This window comes from Anomaloglossus baeobatrachus, chromosome 6 (genome assembly GCF_048569485.1).
Source record: "Anomaloglossus baeobatrachus isolate aAnoBae1 chromosome 6, aAnoBae1.hap1, whole genome shotgun sequence".
Classification (NCBI taxonomy): Eukaryota; Metazoa; Chordata; class Amphibia; order Anura; family Aromobatidae; genus Anomaloglossus; species Anomaloglossus baeobatrachus.
The window spans coordinates 374,288,073-374,308,991 of NC_134358.1; the positions used below are offsets into that span (position 1 = coordinate 374,288,073).

The 20,919-nt window shown below is 47.5% G+C and overlaps 1 protein-coding gene across 1 annotated transcript in view; it reads right to left on the minus strand.

The window, feature by feature from the left end:
• PKD1L1 (polycystin 1 like 1, transient receptor potential channel interacting) overlaps nucleotides 1-20,919 on the minus strand; it is an 884,746-nt gene that overhangs the window by 836,646 nt on the left and 27,181 nt on the right. Inside the window, exon 5 of the mRNA XM_075316120.1 lies at nucleotides 3,421-3,579. Within this exon, the coding sequence (XP_075172235.1) occupies nucleotides 3,421-3,579 (159 nt within the window). The remainder of the gene's footprint in view (nucleotides 1-3,420; nucleotides 3,580-20,919) is intronic.

Genomic DNA, 20,919 nt, shown 5'->3' on the forward strand with positions numbered 1-20,919 from the left:
CTGTGAGTATGCATGCCCCACTGGCCACCACTGTGAGTATGCATGCCCCACTGGCCACCACTGTGAGTATGCATGCCCCACTGGCCACCACTGTGAGTATGCATGCCCCACTGGCCACCACTGTGAGTATGCATGCCCCACTGGCCACCACTGTGAGTATGCATGCCCCACTGGCCACCACTGTGAGTATGCATGCCCCACTGGCCACCACTGTGAGTATGCATGCCCCACTGGCCACCACTGTGAGTATGCATGCCCCACTGGCCACCACTGTGAGTATGCATGCCCCACTGGCCACCACTGTCAGTGTGCATACCCCACTAGCCACCACTGTGAGAGTGCATGCCCCACTAGCCACCACTGTGAGTATGCATGCCCCACAGGCCACCACTGTGAGTATGCATGCCCCACTGGCCACCACTGTCAGTATGCATACCCCACTAGCCACCACTGTGAGAGTGCATGCCCCACTAGCCACCACTGTGAGTATGCATGCCCCACAGGCCACCACTGTGAGTATGCATGCCCCACAGGCCACCACTGTGAGTATGCATGCCCCACAGGCCACCACTGTGAGTATGCATGCCCCACAGGCCACCACTGTGAGTATGCATGCCCCACTAGCCACCACTGTGAGTATGCATGCCCCACTAGCCACCACTGTCGGTATTCATGCCCCACTGGCCACCACTGTGAGTATGCATGCCCCACTGGCCACCACTGTGAGTATGCATGCCCCACTGGCCACCACTGTGAGTATGCATGCCCCACTGGCCACCACTGTGAGTATGCATGCCCCACTGGCCACCACTGTGAGTATGCATGCCCCACTGGCCACCACTGTGAGTATGCATGCCCCACTGGCCACCACTGTGAGTATGCATGCCCCACTGGCCACCACTGTGAGTATGCATGCCCCACTGGCCACCACTGTGAGTATGCATGCCCCACTGGCCACCAATGTGAGTATGCATGCCCCACTGGCCACCACTGTGAGTATGCATGCCCCACTGGCCACCACTGTGAGTATGCATGCCCCACTGGCCACCACTGTGAGTATGCATGCCCCACTGGCCACCACTGTGAGTATGCATGCCCCACTGGCTACCACTGTGAGTATGCATGCCCCACTGGCCACCACTGTGAGTATGCATGCCCCACTGGCCACCACTGTCAGTATGCATACCCCACTAGCCACCACTGTGAGTATGCATGCCCCACTGGCCACCACTGTCGGTATGCATGCCCCACTGGCCACCACTGTGAGTATGCATGCCCCACAGGCCACCACTGTGAGTATGCATGCCCCACAGGCCACCACTGTGAGTATGCATGCCCCACTAGCCACCACTGTGAGTATGCATGCCCCACTAGCCACCACTGTGAGTATGCATGCCCCACTAGCCACCACTGTGAGTATGCATGCCCCACTAGCCACCACTGTGAGTATGCATGCCCCACTAGCCACCACTGTGAGTATGCATGCCCCACTAGCCACCACTGTGAGTATGCATGCCCCACTAGCCACCACTGTGAGTATGCATGCCCCACTAGCCACCACTGTGAGTATGCATGCCCCACTAGCCACCACTGTGAGTATGCATGCCCCACTAGCCACCACTGTCGGTATTCATGCCCCACTGGCCACCACTGTGAGTATGCATGCCCCACAGGCCACCACTGTCAATATGTCTGTTTCACAGTCCCCAGTAATGTCTATGCCCTCCACTGCCCCCCCACTGACCCCAGTAATGTCTATGCCCTCCACTGACCCAAGTAATGTCTATGCCCCCCACTGACCCCAGTAATGTGTATGCCCCCCACATTTTCATTGAATCTTATTGTTGTTTAACTTACTGTTTGTTTATGAAGGGATAGTATATATACTATATACAGTATTGGGTAGAACTGAGCTAATTACATTAGTCCGGCCCTCTAAAACCATCCCAATTTCTCATGCGGCCCCATGGAAAAATTAATTGCCCACCCCTGCACTAGAGGATCAATGCCTCAATATGAATAAACAAGGTACAGAAAACAAACACCTGTTTTCACGATATGCTCACAGTATGTTATTCCTAAATAAATAAGGATAAAGGTACTTCCCTCAAGCTGGTGCTATGTGCATGGCCTCGACGCATTTCTCCGCCCGTCATCGGATGATCAGGAGGCCCAAGGGAAATGATGTAAGAAGGAAGATTTCAGCATCATGTATGGTAGATCAGTCGCCGACCCATCAGAGGCCAGCAGCTTATCATTGGTGAAGCTGCATAGAGAGCGCATCCTGCACAGTGCCTGGAAATAAGTCCTCTGACTGCGCACGACCCCTGCACAAGCAGCGATCAGCAAGGAGGGGGCTGCAGCCGTAAGAGGCAGAACACAGGGCACCTAGGGAACCAGGACAGGTGAGAACAATGTGTTTGTTTTTTTTGTGTGTGTGAAGACTGGCAGCCTAGGGGGAAATTCTACAGGAGAGAGCACTGCTATAAGAAGAGGAGCCCAAGGGGACATTACTATAAGAAGAGGAGCCCAAGGAAAGGGGACATTACAGTAGTATGGGAACAGGGATGGGAACAGTACTATAGTATGGGTACAGGGATGGGCACAGTACTATAGTATGGGTACAGGGATGGGCACAGTACTATAGTATGGGTACAGGGATGGGCACAGTACTATAGTATGGGAACAGGGTTGGGCACAGTACTATAGTATGGGAACAGGGATGGGCACAGTACTATAGTATGGGTACAGGGATGGGCACAGTACTATAGTATGGGAACAGGGATGGGCACAGTACTATAGTATGGGAACAGGGATGGGCACAGTACTATAGTATGGGAACAGGGATGGGCACAGTACTATAGTATGGGAACAGGGTTGGGCACAGTACTATAGTATGGGAACAGGGATGGGCACAGTACTATAGTATGGGGACAGGGAAAGAGGATACTACTATATTATATGTGCGGTGGATGTGAAGATCACTGCTCTGTACAATCAATGAATGGATATACAGAGCAGTAATATCTCATCTGTGACCGCACAATCCCCTCACATCCACCGCACATACAATGTAGTAATGGTCAGTGCTGGGGCAGAATACAGGCAGCCAATGAGTGTGCAGAGGGTGAGACTGGACACTGAGGCTGTGCGGTGCCAGCTCTGACTGAGGTTTGGCACAGGAAGATGTCATGTTAGGTTGAGCTGAATGTAAACAAAGAGCTGCAGAGAATAAAGTGATAATTCAAGAGGAACAAAAGTTAGAAAACAAAAAAAAAATGTAGGGGTGTTTTATATGACAATACAGCACAAATTAGCTTAAAAACATTTTTTGGAGTTTATGTCGGACAACTCCTTTAATTGTTGCAAGGTTAAGGTAGTGAGGACTAATAAAGCTTGTAAGAAATAAATGTCACTTACTAATTGAATAATTTCCTTGATCTGAATATATAAGATTGAAAAAAGTGGCAAAATATCCATTCAGACCAACACGTGCAACAGATGAGATTGTACTATGTTCAGTCCAATGCACTGTTACTGTAACTGTTGTAAGATTTTCCATTTGTAAGTTGTGAACACCTAGAAATAAAGCAGGCAATAGATGTAGAAAAAAATTCTGGCCCGTTCTTAAGGTCACTTTATGTGATGATATACCTTTCAGAAGACAATTAGTAGTAGAGGCTTATAAGTGGAGAAAAAAAATTGACTTATCTGATAAGATATCATATATATACAAAATTTGTTTCAATCATTGTGACCTTTTAAGGCAGGGATACATACTCATGGGTGAAATGCACCAAAATAATCCAAGTTCCTTGGAGGTTAAGGCTTATACAATAATAAATAATTTTTAAATTGCTATTTACAAAAAAAAAAATAGCTAGTATATATACAGTATATTTTTAACTGCATAAAACTGAAGGATACCTCAGCAGCTTTCACCATCCTGTTATTCTACATACTACAACTTTTTTATAGATCAAGGAGGTTGCCTAGAGAAAATAAGTTATCACCTAGCCACAGGAAAGGTAATATCTTATACATCAGTGGGGATACAACTGCTGAAACCCGCACCGGTCGACAGAATAGGGCACTATTTTTCACTGTCAGAATGCAGCGGCAGTGCCACGTGCACAATCACCAATTTATTCATTCTCTTTGGGGCTGCTTGAAAAAAATGTCATAAGTAAGGAGCATTAGAGATTCAAACCCTTACATACAGTACAGACCAAAAGTTTGGACACACCTTCTCAATCAAAGAGTTTTCTTTATTTTCATGACTCTGAAAAGTGTAGATTCACATTGAAGGCATCAAAACTATAAATTAACACATGTGGAATGAAATACTTAACAAAAAAGTGTAAAACTGAAAATATGTCTAATATTCTAGGTTCTTCAAAGTAGCCATATTTTGTTTTGATTACTGCTTTGCCCACTCTTGGCATTCTCTTCATGAGCTTCAAGAGGTAGTCACCGGAAATTGTCTTCCAACAGTCTTGAAGGAGTTCCCAGAGATGCTTAGCACTTGTTGGCCCTTTTGCCTTCACTCTGCAGTTTAGCTCACCCCAAACCATCTCGATTGGGTTCAGGTCTGGTGACTGTGGAGGCCAGGTCATCTGGCGTAGCACCCCATCACTCTTCTTCTTAGTCAAATAGCCCTTACACAGCCTGGAGGTGTGTTTGGGGTCATTGTCCTGTTGAAAAATAAATGATGGTCCAACTAAACGCAAACCAGATGGAATAGCATGCCGCTGCAAGATGCTGTGGTAGCCATGCTAGTTCAGTATGTCTTCAATTTTGAATAAATCCCCAGCAAAGCACCCCCACACCATCACACGTCCTCCATGCTTTACGGTGGGAACCAGGCATGTAGAGTCCATCCATTCACCCTTTCTGCATCGCACAAAGACACGGTGGTTGGATCCAAAGATCTCAAATTTGGACTCATCAGACCAAAGCACAGATTTCCACTGGTCTAATATCCATTCCTTGTGTTCTATAGCCCAAACAAGTCTCTTCTGCTTGTTGCCTGTCCTTAGCAGTGGTTTCCTAACAGCTATTTTACCATTAAGGCCTGCTGCACAAAGTGTCCTCTTAACAGTTGTTCTAGAGATGTGTCTGCTGCTAGAACTCTGTGTGGCATTGACCTGGTCTCTAATCTGAGCTGCTGTTAACCTGCATTTCTGAGGCTGGTGACTTGGATAAACTTATCCTCCGCAGCAGAGGTGACTCTTGGTCTTCCTTTCCTGGGGTGGTCCTCATGTGAGCCAGTTTCTTTGTAGCGTTTGATGGTTTTTGCCACTGCACTTGTGGACACTTTCAAAGTTTTCCCAATTTTTCGGACTGACTGACCTTCATGTCTTAAAGTAATGATGGCCACTCGTTTTTCTTTACTTAGCTGCTTTTTTCTTGCGATAATACAGATTATAACAGTCTATTCAGTAGGACTATCAGCTGTGTATCCACCAGACTTCTGCACAACACAACTGATGGTCCCAACCCCATTTATAAGGCAAGAAATCCCACTTATTAAACCTGACAGGGCACACCTGTGAAGTGAGAACCATTTCCGGTGACTACCTCTTGAAGCTCATGAAGAGAATGCCAAGAGTGTGCAAAGCAGTAATCAAAGCAAAAGGTGGCTACTTTTAAAAACCTAGAATATAAGGCATATTTTCAGTTGTTTCACACTTTTTTTTAAGTATTTCATTCCGCATGTGTTAATTCATAGTTATCATGCCTTCAATGTGAATCTACAATTTTCAGAGTCCTGAAAATAAAGAAAACTCATTGAATGAGAAAGTGTGTCCACACTTTTGGTCTGTACTGTACATAGATATAACTTTACTATGGTTTTGAAGCTCTAGTGCTGCTTACGTTTGAAGTTTTTTTTCAAGTAGCTGCAAACAGAATGAATACTTTGTCTATTGTACATGTAGCACTGCCACTGTATTCTGATTTATATACACATACAGTATATATACTAAAACCAAGGCTCCTCAAATAATTACATCTGACGCTTGTTTTGCCATCTCTTCCTTGTGGTATTACTATGAAGCAAATGTTCCATGTGGTGACCTAGGTCTATAACTGACATCTCTATACTAACACATTCAGTATCTACGGTATATCTTGTGCTTCCTATACACATCAATTATACCTGCAAAATAAATCTATGAAATAACATTATCTTATTTATTTATGCAATAAGTACTTTGAGTTTGTGGATTTCTCCCCATGCATTACTATAAAATCAATTTCAGTGTTTAATTATTATAAGCACACATGCACTTATATTATGGATATTTTTCCTTATATGAATTATTTAATTTCAAGAGGGAATAGTACTCATGAAACACCTAGGTTAGTTACTGGTAGCCGTTTTTTCCAGAACCCATGACAGCACCACGTGAGAGAGGGATCTGCCCAGCGAGGACAGGAAACCATTCTGAAATAAAAGGGTGGTACCTCTCCCCTTCGTCAGTTGATTACCGAGAATTGAGAGGACCTCCAACAATCATTAGAACTTAAAGGGAACCTGTCATCAGAAATTTACCTGTAAACCTAAAAGTTTCCCCCTCTGGAGCTCCTGGGCTGCATTCTAGCAAGCTTCCTATAGTTTTTGTGGCCCCTTTTATACCAAAATAAATACTTTATAAACTTGTACCTTTTCGTATGCAAATTTTGAAAATTATCCATGGGGGCGGGCTGCCTGAAGAACGTTGTTGTCCTCCTGGCGATTTACGCCGCCCCCGAACGCTGAATTTCAAACTTCAGGACGCCGCCCCTGGGCACCCGTGGGCACGAGGTTATGGGCGGCGCTGTGAGTGTCATCAGCAAGTGCCGCCCATAACCTCGTGACCGCACTTTCCCCTTTGCCTCCTGCGTTCTGCGCAAGCGTCTCCTCGTAACCTGTGGTGGCCTGATCCGCTCCTCCCATCTATTTCCTGCTGCAGGGCAAGATGGGAAAGGTGACGTCGGATCATTTGGCCAGCGCTTGCGCAGAACGCAGGAGGCAAAGGGGAGAGCGCGGCCACGGTATTATGGGCGAGCACTTGTGATGCATTCACAGCGCCGCCCATAATATCGTGCCTGCGACCACATCACTAGCAGTCCTTGCGTGCACGGGACCTCGGGCGCAGTGGGCGGCGTCCTGATCTATGAAATGAAGCAATGGGGGACGGCGTAAACCAGAAGGAGGGACAGAAACGGACGCAACAGAGACCGTCCCCATGGACGATTTACAAGAATTGCAGACAAAAAGGTACAACTTTATAAAGTGTTTAATTTGGTTTAAAAGGGGGCACAAAAAGTACAGGAACCTTGCTAAAATGCAGCCCACGAGCTGCAGAGGGGGAATCTTTTAGGTTTAAAGCTCAATTTCTGATGACAGGTTCCCTTTAACTCTATCACCAACTATAACACACACATGCACACCCAGAATAGTGCACACTAAGGGTGAAAAGGGAGGGATTATATGGGTGCTGTCATGGGTTCTGGAAAAACCGGCTACCGGTAAGTAACCTAGGTGTTTTCCCCTCACCCATGACAGCACCACGTGCAAGATTTTCAGAGAATAACGTATTAGGGAGGGACCAACGTCTCAAGCACCCTTCTAAAAAACGAGAGGTCAGCCGAGGAGGATAGATCCAACCGATAGTGACGGAAGAAAAAGGAGAATGTGAGGACCAGGTAGCGGTCCTACAAATCCAGTCAATAGATACCTGTGTCTTCTCAGCCCCGGAGGGTGACACCGCACTGGTGGAATGGGTCCTTATGCCCTCAGGGATGGCAGCCCCACTAGATGAGTAGGCTAAGCAATGGCCTCCCTAATCCAGCTAGAGATAGTGCAGTTTTACACCAACAGACCTTTCCTACTACAGTGAGGGCTATGAAAAAGGACTGTGTTTTCCCCACACTATGTGTCACTGAGATGTAGAGAAGCAGGGCCCTATGAACCTCAAATGTGTGAATGTGTTTACCCCTGTATTTGTAGGATGGCCGCAAAGGAGGGAGAATTACCCCCTGCGTGCTATGGAATCGAGAGGCGACCATTGGGAGATAGGGTCCTATTAACACCTAACCCGGCCTATCAGTGAATAACTGAGTGTAGGGCTGTACTACCGATAAGGCGTGTAAGCACTAGTTCTGCGAGCGAACGTCAAGGCCCCGAGCAAAATCGTCTCTAATGTTAGCAATGTCAGGGAGATTTTTCAGCAATAGGTTCAAAGAGGACTTGTGAGGGCGTCCAACCCTAATTTGATCCCCCGGTGGAACTTTCAGGCATGACCTCACAAGCCTAATAACCTTTTAACCCACCGGTTTGCTGCCAGTTTTTCAATGTATAAGGTTCCTAGGGCAGAACAGGAACCCGTAGAGCAGACCTGGGCAAGGGGCGGCCCGCGGGCCGGATGCGGCCTGCCTACTGCCTGTGACTGGCCCGCCCATCTTGCTGAGAGTTGGAGGCGTGGCCTGATCTATGCCTCAGCTTCGCTCTCACTGCCGGGAGCTATGCATCCCACAGTGCAGTGATAAACAGCTGCCGCGCCCCCACTCTGCCGGTCATGCCCCCTCTGGATGCCTTCTTCGGCATCTATGTTGTTAGCCACGCCCCCTTTTGATGTCATCAACGCCCCTTCAATGCTGGACACACACACTCCTCGTATGCCTCCCTTGTCCCCTCCTCCTTCTCTCTCGATGCTGGCCACGCCCCCTCTGCCTGCCCCTTCTACCCAGGATCCATTCCTCACATGTGACTGGCTTATCTACACAGTGGCTGCTTCAAAAAACGTCTGTTCTACAAACTGAGGTAAGTGCACCAGTAGCAGCAGGGAGAGTGCAGAGTGAGTGCAGGAGGGGGGAGAGCAGCGGAGCAGCACTTGTATCTTCTCAGGTCCCCCCTGTGCCTGCAATAGAAGAAACAGACACACATGGGACTCAGAGAAAGCAGCCAGAGGAGCCCTCAGGCTCCCCAGGGCCAGTATGAATGCCCCACTGGCCACCACTGTCAGTATGTATGCCCCACTAGCCACCACTGTGAGTATGCATGCCCCACTAGCCACCACTGTGAGTGTGCATGCCCCACTAGCCACCACTGTGAGTGTGCATGCCCCACTAGCCACCACTGTGAGTGTGGATGCCCCACTAGCCACCACTGTGAGTGTGCATGCTCCACTAGCCACCACTGTGAGTGTGCATGCCCCACTAGCCACCACTGTGAGTGTGGATGCCCCACTAGCCACCACTGTGAGTGTGCATGCTCCACTAGCCACCACTGTGAGTGTGCATGCCCCACTAGTCACCACTGTCAGTATGCATGCCCCACTAGCCACCACTGCGAGTATGCATGCCCCACTAGCCACCACTGTCAGTATGCATGCCCCACTAGCGACCACTGTCAGTATGCATGCCCCACTAGCCACCACTGTCAGTATGCATGCCCCACTAGCCACCACTGTCAGTATGCATGCCCCACTAGCCACCACTGTCAGTATGCATGCCCCACTAGCCACCACTGTCAGTATGCATGCCCCACTGGCCACCACTGTCAGTATGCATGCCCCACTAGCCACCACTGTCAGTATGCATGCCTCGCTAGTCACCACTGTCAGTATGCATGCCCCACTAGCCACCACTGTCAGTATGCATGCCCCACTAGCCACCACTGTCAGTATGCATGCCCCACTAGCCACATGTATGCTCCACTAGCCACCACTGTCAGTATGTATGCTCCACTGGCCACCACTGTCAGTATGTATGCTCCACTGGCCACCACTGTCAGTGTGTATGCTCCACTCCACTGGCCACCACTGTCAGTATGTATGCTCCACTGGCCACCACTGTCAGTATGCATGCCCCACTGGCCACCACTGTCAGTATGTATGCATGCCCCACTAGCCACCACTGTCAGTATGCATGCCCCACTAGCCACCACTGTCAGTATGCATGCCCCACTAGCCACTACTGTCAATTTTCATGCCCCACTAGCCACCACTGTCAGTATGCATGCCCCACTAGCCACCACTGTCAGTATGCATGCCCCACTAGCCACCACTATCAGTATGCATGCCCCACTAGCCACCACTGTCAGTATACATGCCACACTAGCCACCACTGTCAGTATACATGCCCCACTAGCCACCACTGTCAGTATGCATGCCCCACTAGCTACCACTGTCAGTATGCATGCCCCACTAGCCACCACTGTCAGTATGCATGCCCCACTAGCCACCACTGTCAGTATGCATGCCCCACTAGCCACATGTATGCTCCACTATCCACCACTGTCAGTATGTATGCTCCACTGGCCACCACTGTCAGTATGTATGCTCCACTGGCCACCACTGTAAGTATGTATGCTCCACTGGCCACCACTGTCAGTATGTATGCTCCACTGGCCACCACTGTCAGTATGTATGCTCCACTGGCCACCACTGGCAGTATGCATGCCCCACTGGCCACCACTGTCAGAATGCATGCCTCACTGGCCACCACTGTCAGTATGCATGCCCCACTGGCCACCACTGTCAGTATGCATGCCCCACTGGCCACCACTGTCAGTATGCATGCCCCACTGGCCACCACTGTCAGTATGCATGCCCCACTGGCCACCACTGTCAGTATGCATTCCCCACTGGCCACCACTGTCAGTATGCATGCCCCACTGGCCACCACTGTCAGTATGCATGCCCCACTGGCCACCACTGTCAGTATGTCTGCTCCACTGGTAACCACTGTCAGTATGTCTGCTCCACTGGCCACCAGGGCCAGTATGTCTGCTCCACTGGCCACCATGGCCAGTTTGTATGCTCCACAGAACACCAGGGCCAGTATGTATGCTTCACAGGCCCCAGTAATGTGTATGTTCCTACTGACCCCAGTAATATCTATGCCACCTACTGACCCCAGTAATGTGTATGTCCCCCACTGACCCCAGTAATGTCTGCCCCCCACTGAGCCCAGTAATGTGTCTGCCCCCCACTGACCCCAGTAATGTGTATGCCCCCCCACTGACCCCAGTAATGTGTATGCCCCCACTGACCGCAGTAATGTCTATGCCCCCCCTGACCCCAGTAATGTCTATGCCCTCCACTGACCCCAGTAATGTCTATGCCCCCCACTGACTCCAGTAATGTGTATGCCCCCCACTGACCCCAGTAATGTGTATGCCCCCCACTGACCCAAGTAATGTCTATGCCCCCCACTGACCCAAGTAATGTCTATGCCGCCCACTGATCCCAGTAATGTGTATGCCCCCCACATTTTCATTGAATCTTATTATTGTTTAACTTACTGTGTGTTTATGATGGGATAGTATATATTCAGTATTGGGTAAAACTGAGCTAATTACATTAGTCCGGCCCTCTAAAACCATCCCAATTTCTCATGCGGCCCCATGGGAAAATTAATTGCCCACCCCTGCTGTAGAGTGTAGAGAATCCTAGGGAAACCCCGTCTGCAAGAATGCCAATTTGCATGGAATAGGAACTCATACCCAAGGGACCATTTATAAAGGAGAGGAACTTATACCACCCTCTCCCATAGAGTTTAATGGTAACCGGTTTACGGCTCTTCAGCAAGTAAGCGACTGGGTCAGAGAAGAACCTTTGCGTATCAGCAACAACCTCTCAAGTTCTAAGCTGTGAAATGAAAAACCCTTTTCCTGCATGAGGAATACAGGTTACTGCACTAACAGGTCCGGAATCCCCGGCAGAACCCCAGGATCCGGGACAGACATTGTCCTCAGGAGAGAGAACCATGGCCCCTTGGGCCAGAAGGGGGCGAGGGGAAGGACCCTCGCCCGATCTTCCCCGAGCTATAGTATAACCATCGAGAGCATGACAACAGGGGGAAGGGCATAGGCTATTCCGAAGGTCCATGAAATGGAAGTGCATTCACCGCAAGGGCTGAACTGCTGGGATCACGGAACAAGGGGTCTATATGCCAGTTTAGCCTGGAGGAAACAGGTCCCTCTGCGGCATTCTCCACAGAGCCACTACCGTTGAAAAGATCTGTGGATTCAGGGATCATTCCCCTTGAAGCGGTTGATGGCACCTGAGGTAATCTGCCGACTACAGGAATGGTCCATCGGGATTCAAACCCACAAGCTCACACATCCAAGGCCACAAGTTTACCACGAGACCCTGGAATGAACATTGGTATTTAGAATCCTGTGAAGTGTAGAGCTGAGGGGGATTCTGTTCCGCCCAGTAAAGACCGTAAGATGCCAGAATGAAGGATGGGGATCGTGTCTTCCCCCGGCGTTTCAGGAAGGAGACGGTAAACTGAGTGACCAACAGCAACCGAACGTGCTGACACTGGATGGGGGAGAAAGGGAAATTAGTGCTCGTTCTACAGACCCTAGCTTTAGGAGGCGTGAGGGCTGTGCTGCTTCCTGCGCTGACCACCAGCCCACGGATATCTGCTCCTGGAGGCGAGCTTCCCCAGCCGTACCGGCTGGCATCAGCAGTGACCACCTTCAGATACCGAGGTAGCCAGGAACCCCACAGACAGGTTGCCTATGGACGTCCACCAAAGCGGTTAATTCTTGACAGTCAAGGAGAGAATGACGGCCCCTTCGAAATATCCTCCGAAAGGTTTTCTTTTTTTTTTTGTTTGGCAGACAGAATTTGCCATTGAAGAGCCCTGGAGTGGAACAGGCCCCATGGAGCCGCCGGTAAGCACAATATCATAGTGCCCTGCAGGGATATAGCGTGTCTCAGAGACATATTGGCATGGCAGTGCCCCCAGGGCCTATTCTGACACCTTGAGTATCTACTCTGCTGGAACAAAAGGTATAACCTTTGGAAGGGCTGCTTGGCGTCGGATACGTTCTCCAACGCATCTTCCAGATGTTTACCAAAAGGAGCAGATTGACATATGGCCCTGAATATAATTCATGCTTGGTTTGCAGGCATACTGGACAGCCCTTAAACCATAATGCCATTCCAGGCAGATTAGACAATCTTGCACAACGGGCTCCCAGGCTGATAGCATCTGCTGACGACTCTGCAAGAATGCCGCTGCTCCCTGCAGCAGTAGTAAGTTTAGTAAAGATTTACTCTCGAGGAGTTTTATCCTTCAGCTGATCTACCATAGTTTGTTGCCAGATCATGAAAATCACAGGCCGTGCAGGGATTTGGCAATAGCCGGCTTCAGAATTCCTGCTGATGTTTCCCACAAGTGCGTAAGACCGCCGTCTACTTCTTTGTGAAGGGCGTCTTACACCTCTTCTAGAGGATTATGCAACTGCCGCATCGATTCTTGGGCAGTTTTCCCATAATGCTTTTTTTTTCTTGCATCAAAAGGGATACGTCCTCTTTGAGGAGGAAGGAGAGTTCCTTGTTTATCCACGGCCATTCTTCTGGAATAAGTGCTGCTATATAAAGGTTCACAGGAAAGGGCCGCTTCTTTTTCTCCGTAACATTTTCAAGGGACTTGATAGCTTGATAGATTTCACCTGTTGGGGCGCCTAGGGGCCCCGACTATCCGAACGAGATTCCCGACATCATCACTGGAGATAAATAAATGTAGCTCCGGCACACCTTAGAGAATAAAAATGCAGAAGGTCTTGGGTGGTGCTGAATACATTTTTATTTAACCAAGGAATAAAGTCTGTCCCGTTTCGGTCCACATTGGACCTTTTTCAAGGGATCTATCAGACTAGAGTATTGGAGAAAATAAATATGCACCAACGGACAACATGTGTAATCGTCAACAGCGTCTAACAGTAGGGTTGGATGCTGTGACCGTATAACCCAGGTTATGTACCACGCTAATTACACGTAAAAATGGGAGGAGTCTTGTTAGCAAAACCTTAGGAGGCGAGATACTGTTTGTGTTCTGTGCATGTACTGCCGGGCGAAACGAGCCCAATGAAATGTACAGTATGTTATGTCCAGAAAAATGTCCTGGAAGATCAGGACAGGGCAAAACCTGAGAGAGATCGCCAGGAGGAGGACAGGGGGCATGTGACAAGCGCTGGACTGTGCCTGTGTCCGGGTGTGTGCGTCTAGACCACCCGGACACAGGCACAGTCCAACGCTTGTCACATGCCCCCTGTCCTCCTCCTGGCGATCTCTCTCAGGTTTTGCCCTGTAATGCTTGCAGCTGGTACTGTCGCTTAGCAACCAGATCATATGATCTTTCTCTCCTGATCCCACTGAAGACTTGACACTGGGGTACTCCACAGCATATATGCTTATGTTTTCAATATGACAGATTAGTCACGTGACACCCCTTACTTCTGGATGAAAAATACACGGTCCAGCCCTCTGACCGTGATCCACTGTGATTGCAATTTTTACCCTGATCTTCCAGGACATTTTTCTGGACATAACATACTGTACATTTCATTGGGCTCGTTTCGCCCGGCAGTACATGCACAGAACACAAACAGTATCTCGCCTCCTAAGGTTTTGCTAACAAGACTCCTCCCATTTTTACGTGTAATTAGCGTGGTACATAACCTGGGTTATACGGTCACAGCATCCAACCCTACTGTTAGACGCTGTTGACGATTACACATGTTGTCCGTTGGTGCATATTTATTTTCTCCAATACTCTAGTCTGATAGATCCCTTGAAAAAGGTCCAATGTGGACCGAAACGTCGGGACAGACTTTATTCCTTGGTTAAATAAAAATGTATTCAGCTCCACCCAAGACCTTCTGCATTTTTATTCTCTAAGGTGTGCCGGAGCTACATTTATTTATCTAGTGGTCAATTTTTCTCCAGAGCACCCAACCAGATAGTGAGCCAGGCTTATTTTTTCTATCATTTCTGGAGAAGCACGCCTGCCACCCACATCACTATCCGAGGATGAGGAGTCTGAGTGTGAAGAAGCACTGGACGAGGCGGAAAAACAGAGTCAGTGACGACCGCCTTTGATTTGTCCTGCAGCATGAAAGCCTTCAGGGAATCATACACCTCGGATCTGATGACTGACCTAAGGTCCGATGAAAAAAAAACCCAGGAGAGCCTTCCGCAAATATGGGCCGCTATTTTTTTTCTTTTTTTTTTCAATTTTTTTTTTTTAATGATTTGCCTGTTTGGCCTCCGAACATGGTGTGTATTATGGCCTCGAAAGAGTTCAATTTCGGTCTCATCTCACCCGACTATATTCTCCCAGGAATCTACATATTGGTCTAAGTGTCGAACAATCGGTAATGTACTGGACCCACTTTTGGCTGAGCAGTGGAGGCTGGTATGGCGAGCGTGCATACAGGAGCGTGCATATGGGTCCTGGAGAGTGAGTGCCGTAACTGACAGTAACCAGCCCCCTCTGTTAATGACAGCTGTTAAGACAGAGCTGTCACTGTGTACATGTCATTCTGTAGAAATGGACCCCAACTCATGCTGTATGCCATAGGGGTGTTGTTGCCAACCATGAAGGCTGCCGCTGCTGATTGATCACAAAGGAAGGGGTTGCTACCAACCACATAATATATATACACATTTGTAACTCGCATGCAGCAATCCATAGATCGAAGCAGAGACATTGGCACCTATGCCCCACACAAGGGGTCTCCGACACTCGGCCCGCAGGCCATATTGGCTCTAAGCACAGGGGACACTGCTTATGGATTTTAGGAGCCACCTAATGATGCAGATGACATTCACGAAGATCAGTGACCCACCACAGGAGATCAAGGGTACCGGTCCTGGAGGCTTCGTCGGAATACCCACAGGTGCCGCAGAAGTCGTGGAGCCACAAGAGAATTTGCCCTTCTGGCTACTGAGGCCGGGCAGCTCTGTGTCACTAGAACGGTGACTGTTCATACGGTTATGCTGCTGGCGCTCCAGAGAGTGCTGCTGCCTTTCTGAAGCCATCCTGGGATGTAGGCACAAGTACCCGTGCTGCTCCTCCACCTTCCAGTCCCATAAGGTGCCTCCCCCCCGTTTCAATGCGCCCAGCGGTGTCCAGACAGTGGGCACCTGCCCTGAAACACCACCACTGCTGCTGCTGCATGGGTGCCGCCATCTTCTTCAGGTGACATCACGCAAGCACGCCTCCTGTACCCTGCATGCCCTGCGCGCGTCCCAGAGCGCGCCACATTCGGAAGTCCTAGGCAGCAGGGGAGCGCAAGGGGGGAGGACGGAGCGGCGGTCCGGAACCCCTGATGGGCCCTGCCGCACACACCCGCACGGACACCAGGTTGCCTAAGGGCTGGTGGACGGCGCTTCCAGCCCCGAAGAACGGCGCCGCAGGACTCACCCTGCTTTTCCGGACACTGGACGGGGCTAGGTAAATACAGCTTCTGTTCTTCAAACTTCTTTCTTCAACCGCCGTATTCCAGAACAAGGTCTCCCATCAAGGACAGGAAACCAACTGACGAAGGGTAGAGGTAATGCCCTTTTATTTCAGAATGGTTTCCTGTCCTTGCTGGGCAGATCCCTCTCTCACGTGGTGCTGTCATGGGTGAGGGGAAAATATGTGCATTTAATATTATATCACTAATGAGGTGTTTTTTTTCTACTTTTTTTCTCTGTTACTTTATTCCCTTGCCATTTGTTACATTTTTGGAGGCTGAGTCATGTGAATTCTTGTGATAACCACTTACCCAACTTGCATCCTTAATTGTAATAAATAACAGCACAATCCCTTCTGTTTAAATTGTTAAAGTTTTTAGTATGTATGGTAATTAACTATGGAAATAAAAATTTATATTTTGCATTATGTCTATGATACTCATTTTGTAGGTTTGCATATTATTGATTTGGATTCAGTCTGTGCTACTGTGTATTGTAAGTGATCCACTAATTCTTTTTTATGTTTTTGTTGTCATCTTCGCTTTACTTCACTTGAATGATTTGTGGTGCCACAAAGTATTCAACTGAAGTAAAGCACAGACAATAACAGCGGTAGAATTTGCACCGGCCACGATCACCAAGGGGTCTATGTGCTTGCGATCTGCAAGAGGCAGGTAAGAGGATACTGCAAGAACAGACGACGGGTGAGAATAATTGTTTTTTGTGTGTATGTGAACAACGGCATAATAGGGGACAAGAAGGGGCCAGAATGAGGACATTGCTAAAGGATGGGCACATTATTACAGGGCACAAGGCTGGGGCATAATACTACAGGGTTCATTACTACAGGAGACAATATGAGCACATTACTACAGGAAACAGTATGGACACATTACTACAAAGAACAAGATGGGTACATTACTACAGTATGGGGACAAGAATGGGCACATTACTAGAGGGCACAAGGATGGGGCTCATTACTACAGGAGACAAAAAGGGAACATTACTACAGGGGACAATATGGGCACATTACTAGAGAGGACAATATAGGCACATTACTATATGGGCATATTACTAAAGGTGACAATATGATCACATTACTACAGGGGACAATATGGGCACATTACTACAGGGGACAATATGGACAGATTACTACAGACAACAATATGGTCACATTACTACAGGGGACAATATGGGCACATTACTACAGGGGACAATATGGACACATTACTACAGGGGACAATATGGGCACATTACTGCAAGAGAAAATATAGGAACATTACTATAGGGGACAATATGGGCACATTACTACAGAGGACAATATGGGCACATTACTACAGGAGACATTATGGGCAAATTACTACAGGGGACAATATGGGCACATTCCTAAAAGAGATGATATGGGCATATTACTACAGGGGACAATATGGGCACATTACTGCAGGGGACAATATGGGCACATTACTACAGGGGACAATATGGACAGATTACTACAGAGAACAATATGGGCACAATACTACAGGGGACAATATGGGCACAGTTCTACATCAGACAAAATGGGCACATTACTACAGAGAACAATATGGGCACATTACTACAGGGGACAATATGGGCACATTTCTACATCAGACAAAATGGGCACATTACTACAGGGAACAATATGGTCACATTACTACAGGGGACAATATGGGCACATTACTACAGAGGACAATATGGGCACATTCCAAAAGGAGACGTTATGGGCATATTACTACAGAGGACAATATGGACACATTACTACAGAGAACAATATGGGCACATTACTACAGGGGACAATATGGGCACATTTCTACATCAGACAAAATGGGCACATTACTACAGGGAACAATATGGTCACATTACTATAGGGGACAATATGGGCACATTACTACAGAGGACAATATGGGCACATTCCAAAAGGAGACGATATGGGCACATTACTACAGGGGACAATATGAACACATTACTACAGAGAACAATATGGGCACATTACTACAGGGGACAATATGGGCACATTTCTACATAGGACAAGATGGATACATTACTACAGGGAACAATAGGGGCACATTACTACAGGGGATAATATGGGCACATTCCTAAAGGAGATGATATGGGCATATTACTACAGGGGACAATATGGGCACATTACTATATGGGCATATTACTAAAGGTGACAATATGAGCACATTACTACAGGGGACAATATGGGCACATTACTACAGGGGACAATATGGGCACAGTTCTACATCAGACAAAATGGGCACACTACTACAGGGAACAGTATGGTCACATTACTACAGGGAACAATATCGGCACATTACTACAGGGGACAATATGGGCACATTCCAAAAGGAGACGATATGGGCACATTACTACAGGAGACAATATGAACACATTACTACAGAGAACAATATGGGCACATTACTACAGGGGACAATATGGGCACATTTCTACATAGGACAAGATGGATACATTACTACAGGGAACAATATGGGCACATTACTACGGTGGACAATATGGGCACATTCCTAAAGGAGACGACATGGGCATATTACTAAAGGGGACAATATGAGCACATTACTAAAGGGGACAATATGGGCACATTACTATATGGGGACAATATTACTACAGGGGACAATATGGACACATTACTACAGAGGACAATATGGGCGCATTACTACAAGATAAAATGTAGGCACATTACTGCAGAGGACAATATGGGTACATTACTACAGGTGACAATATTGGCACATTACGGCATCAGACAAATGGGCACATTAATACAGGGAACAATATGGGCACATTACTACAGAGGACCAAATGGGCACATTACTACAGGGAACAATATGGGCACATTACTACAGGGGACAATATGGGCACATTACTACAGGAGACATTATGGGCAAATTACTACAGGGGACAATATGGGCAGATTACTAGATGGGTATATTACTAAAGGGGATAATATGGGCACATTACTACAGGGGACAATATGTGCACATTACTACCAGTAGCTACTGCATTTATAACCCTAGGTTTATACTGGAGTCAATAAGTAAAATTAGGTGCCTCGGCTTATACTCGGGTTGGCTTATACTCGAGTATATATGGTATTTCATTTTTAGACTATGAAACCATCTGAGAGATGGTTACTGTTATGTTTTGCTCTTGTTGGGCCAATATCTGATTTATATCAAAGCACAAATGCCTTTTTTCCATCAGATTTTTGACACCTAATCTGAGAGCAAAATAATTTAGAGAAAATGACTCTGATTCCAGCAATGTGACTTACTATTTGCTGTAATGAACTGTTTTTCATCAGGAGATTTACACTAGAGGATTAGAAACCGACTGAAAAGCAGTCCCTTTATATTCATGGTTAAGTATAGCCCCGCCCCACTACTGATTGACATCTTTCTATACACTGTAAAAAAGATGCCAATGAGAGGGGTTCCTGAAAATGGAGAAGAAGGAGTTGATCTGCGCTGCTGTGGGATGAAACTACACAGATCACTTCTTCATTGGGACACATCCCAGTAGAAGTCTTCTGTGATTTGTCCTGATGAAGGAGTGATCTGTACTCTGAAACTCATTGACAATTATTCACATTTCCAGGATCCTTATCTCATCCAACTTCCATCACACAGCCGTGAATATTGTGAATGTCAGTTATAGTTTGGCTGCTGGGAGGCTCCCTGTTGTGGCCAGGAATGGTTTGGACATAGACCAGGTGTGTTGAGCAATGGGCGTTTCCATTGCTAACTCTCTGCTTATTTAAATCCTGGTCTGATAGCAGGCTATGCCGGATGTCAGTTGTTCTTTGTTCACCAGCCTGCTTCATTCTGCTCCACACCACATCTACCTCAGATAAGTGCTTGCTCTTTATTTGTTGTTTGGATGTACTGTTATGACCGAAACCATGGAAGACCACCATTAATTATCGGTAAAAGGTGACAAGAGCATTGGCAACTAATCTGGCCGCTATCCCCTTACTAACCATCACAACTAGAAGTAGCCGAGGGGTGAACTAACATCCTGTGCACCGCGAACCCAGCCGGAGAACTAGCTATCCTAAAGGAAGGAAAGATGAATAACTCTCTGCCTCAAAAAATAGACAAAGAATAGCAAGCCCCCCACATTCAAAGACTGCTGTGATATAGGAAAACACAATACACAGATAGATGATAGGATTAGCAAAAAGTGAGGCCCCCACTGACTAAAATAGGAAAGGACAGGAAAGGGGCTGATGGTGGCCAGAGAAAAACCCTGCAAAATTCCAAATTCCTGATAGTACAAAAAGGCCCTCAGATCGCACGATCTGCACTCCGTCCTATACCAGGCGCTCTTGTCATACTAATGAACAGAAAACAAGAATCATTACAAATTCAAAAAGCCCCAAACACATGGACTAATAGGAGCTATACTCCAAACATAACTGCAGGGAGTTTCCCAGCTAAGCAACTGAAAGGGAAGATCCCTGCATACAAATAAACTGAAAACAACCACAGCAAATGACAAACTCAGATAAGAGTAAAAGAACCAAACAACAAATAAAGAGCAAGCACTTATCTGAGGTAGATGTGGTGTGGAGCAGAATGAAGCAGGCTGGTGAACAAAGAACAACTGACATCCGGCATAGCCTGCTATCAGA